The sequence below is a fragment of the Triticum dicoccoides genome, chromosome 3A, assembly GCF_002162155.2.
Source record: "Triticum dicoccoides isolate Atlit2015 ecotype Zavitan chromosome 3A, WEW_v2.0, whole genome shotgun sequence".
Classification (NCBI taxonomy): domain Eukaryota; kingdom Viridiplantae; phylum Streptophyta; class Magnoliopsida; order Poales; family Poaceae; genus Triticum; species Triticum dicoccoides.
In genome coordinates, this window is record NC_041384.1 from 496,490,800 (window position 1) to 496,494,291 (window position 3,492).

Sequence of the window (3,492 nt, forward strand, 5' to 3'; positions counted from 1 at the left end):
AAATTTGACGTTACCATTTAAGGAAAGTTTTACCACATTTAGACCAATGGTTTGCTAGAATATGGAAGTTTTAGTTAGCCCATACTATTTTTTATTCAAATTTTGACATTTTCAGTAAAATGTGAAATAATTCCTGTAAATATTACATGTATTCAATATTAATTTGGGAAAGTTACGGCTCAATTGGACCACATGTTTGGGAAGATAATGACAGTCTAATATGTTGGCTTTTGTGCCTTTTCTTATTGCCACATGTGCACTTACAAGCGTACCTATCTGTCTGGAATTATATCAATGTGTCTAAACACTAGATTATACCTATTTGCAATGTATTATACCAATATGTGGTGTTTTTCGCAACAAACCCGTATAGTAGGTGTTTTGTGCAACATTAGCCTTAATAAGTGATGGTTTGTGTAATTCCCTCACTCTGGTCGGATGGGATACCGCTTTTCCTCCTAATCATCGTCTCATGTCTTTGACCCCCAATTTTTCGTTGTGCACATCTCGCCGCCAAAGAAAAATAAAAGTCTTGCACATCGAAAAGACCGAAAGAGGCACCGATCGAGCCAGAACGGGCTTTGTGCCTGGGCCCCCGGCGTTACGTCTGATGGCGGCGGCTCGACCCGCCGCTACCCGCGAACACGTGATGACACCACGTCCGTTTCCTCCGTAACCCCCGCACCCGACGGGGCGAGAGAGAGAAGGGGAGGAAGGCGCCACACCCATCAGGCGCGCGAGACACCAAAGGCGAGGGAGGCACAGACGTCCGACGCGCACGCAATTCTGGAAGGAGCCCCGCAGACGAAATCCCAAGGTAGCAGGGGTAGAAAAGAAGAAATTCTCGGAACAAACTGGCCTTTCCCCGTTTTAAAAATCCCACCTTTCTTTCTCCCTAGTCCTCATCCCCCCGTCTCGCTTCCTTCCGCCCCCTTCTTTCCCTCCCTCCCTCCTCTCCTCCCCGACGCGCTACCCGGCTGCCCCTCCCTCCTATGGTCTCCATGGCCGCCGCAGCAGACGACGACCACGATCGCCGCCGCATCGCCAACCTCTCGCCGTCTCCCTCGGACGCCCCGGCTCCCGCGCAGCCGCACCGCAGGCGGCTCCACAGCTTCTCCTTCCCCACGCTCAGCTGGGGCACCCACCGCCTCCTCCGGTGCTCCAAGGACCCCGCCTCGGCGCCTCCGCCTCCGCCTCCGCACACCCCGTCCCCGGACAAGGAGATGGCCCGCCGCTCCACGGATGGCGGTGCCGGAGGCGGTTCGCCCCAGCGCCCCCCTCAGCGGCCCTGGAACCTCCGCACCCGCCGCTCGGCCACTGCCGCGCCCGGTGCGGTCGGGCCGGAGGCCGCGGCCGATGCTGCGGCGGAGCATGCGCCAGCGCGGCCTGCGCAAAAGCGGGGGTTTTCCATCGTGCTGTCCAAGGAGGAGATCGCCCAGGACTTTGCCTTCTTCCGCGGCACGCGACCCCCGCGCCGGCCCAAGAAGCGCTCTCGCCCGATGCAGCGCCAGCTCGACGTAAGGATCGGACCTGCGTTTGTAATTCTCAAGTTTTCGGTGTTTGAATTTGGCGTCTTATTGGAGTTTTTTTTGTTCTTGTTGGAATTGCAGTCGCTGTGCCCTGGATTGTCCCTAGTGGATTTGACGCCGGACTCGTACAAGATCGAGGAGGTAAGGAACAAGGGATCGTTTAATTTGTTGTTGCGATTCAGTCCTTTTCTTTGATTTGGCTCTGAAGATGCGCCTGTGTTCTTGCAGAGGTGAATGCTGATATGGCGGAGATTCAAATGGGAAGGGATTCAGATGTGGTCATCTCTTTTGTTCTCCGATGTTCTGATCGCGTTTCTTTCTTATGTGAATGGCTAAACATCTCTGCTTCATAACTCAGAACTGTGTTATGGTGGAACATTTTAGATGAAGTTCAGTGTAGTATCTCTTTAGATGATGTGTTGCCATGGAGTTGGTGAGTAGTTTAAAGTTAAGGAATTTGGTTATTGGGCTTGTAGGATTTCTAATTGTACCAAGGTTATGATCCTTAGTGGGGTGTAATTGTCCTGTTATGTACATGGGTAATGATCTATGAAGGTCTCTTTATATGAAAATGCAGGAAACAGTTCAATTTTGCTTCGTTGTAGCGTTGAGGTGTTTTAAGTGTTCTTGTGCATTGATCACATTTCTTTTCTTCCGTGATTCGTAAAAATGTCATTCTCTTCTGTCGATATGTTGGGATGTACGGAGTAGTTTCTAAGTATATAGGTAAAGTAAAGGAATTTGGTTGTTGGACCTGTTGCATTGCTAAAATTGTATGAAGGTTATGAACTTATGATCCTTAGGTGGGGTGTAATTGTCCTGTTATTTACATGGGCTTTAATCCGTGAAGGTTTCCTATATGAAATTATAGGAGAACAGTTTAGTTCTGCTTCTTATTGTAGCTCTGAGGTGTCGAAGTACTCTTGTGCAAGTCGCTAGGTCTGCATTTGCTTGTTGTGATTGCATACTTTCCGAATCGGCTTAGCAAACATAAATTAATAGTTGCACTGTATATTTGCATAGCATGGAAAGAAGATGCTTTGACTGTACTCTGATAGGTTATACATGTTTTAATAAAATGATTTGATGTTGTGTAACATAACTTGGAGTATCCATAATGGAAGATCATTTATATGCATGGCATGTCCATCTCCTAGTTTTGCGCAAAATTGGCGGGTAAGTAAAATTATCAAAGGTAACGACTATCTTTTAAGCTTGTTTTATTATCTCTCTGACATTTGTTGTGGAGCTTTAGTTACCTCCTTTTTACCTGATATTCACTCCATTTTATTACCGAATTTGGTACTCCCTCCGATCCAAATTAATTGACGGAGCTTTAGTATTGCCTCGATATCTTGATTCCGCTGTCTGTTGCATTTGTAGCGCGTGCTTGGTTCGATGCCAATATTTGGCATGCCATGTTTAAAGGAATTTGATTGGCCAACAAAATTTTGTGGTAACCTTTAGCCAAGTTGTCAATGTTGTCAAGTTCTGGTTTTGCCAAATATTGGCTAGCCGACTTCTAGTAATAAATCAAGCATGCCCCTAGCGACGTAATTGCATGCACTTCATTTTCTTGTTTTTAACACTATAACCCTAGGTTGACGGATTGTTGCGTATAATGGGCTATTCATCTTGGTAGTTCAGTTATAGTAGTACCTCATGGATGAAGCAACAAAAGTGTAGGCCATATACATTTTTATCAGGAGATAAAAGCAACATGAATTGGTGAACCTCCATCTGAGCCCCAATTTACAGTTTGGTCTCTTTAGAATTATTTTTTTAAATCAATTGATATCCCTGGACATTCTAAAACAGTCTGGCTGCTAGGCAAGTGAGCACAACTCAATGCTCTTGGTGTATTGAAGTTGCACCCCCTACTTGAGCAGATCGATTAACTTCTCCCCGGAAGGGTTTTGTAGCTCTGCGCTACATCAGTTTCTTTTACCACATACTTACTGAA

At 46.6% G+C, this 3,492-nt stretch overlaps 1 protein-coding gene across 1 annotated transcript; it reads left to right on the plus strand.

Annotated features, from left to right (window-relative positions):
• Positions 1-889: 889 nt before the first annotated feature.
• Positions 890-2,122, plus strand: LOC119271728 (formin-like protein 15). Its single transcript, XM_037553440.1, has 3 exons — positions 890-1,517; positions 1,611-1,670; positions 1,758-2,122. Exons 1-3 carry the CDS (start codon positions 993-995, stop codon positions 1,761-1,763), a joined length of 591 nt encoding a protein of 196 aa, XP_037409337.1. The 5' UTR covers positions 890-992; the 3' UTR covers positions 1,764-2,122.
• The last annotated feature ends 1,370 nt before the right edge of the window (positions 2,123-3,492 follow it).

What these genes read in the sequence shown, in the direction of transcription:
- LOC119271728 (XM_037553440.1), top strand. Translation starts at nt 993, where the DNA reads ATGGTCTCCATGGCCGCCGCAGCAGACGACGACCACGATCGCCGCCGC. An exon ending in CGATGCAGCGCCAGCTCGAC is followed by an intron (nt 1,518 to 1,610) that starts GTAAGGATCGGA and finishes TTGGAATTGCAG; the next exon opens with TCGCTGTGCCCTGGATTGTC.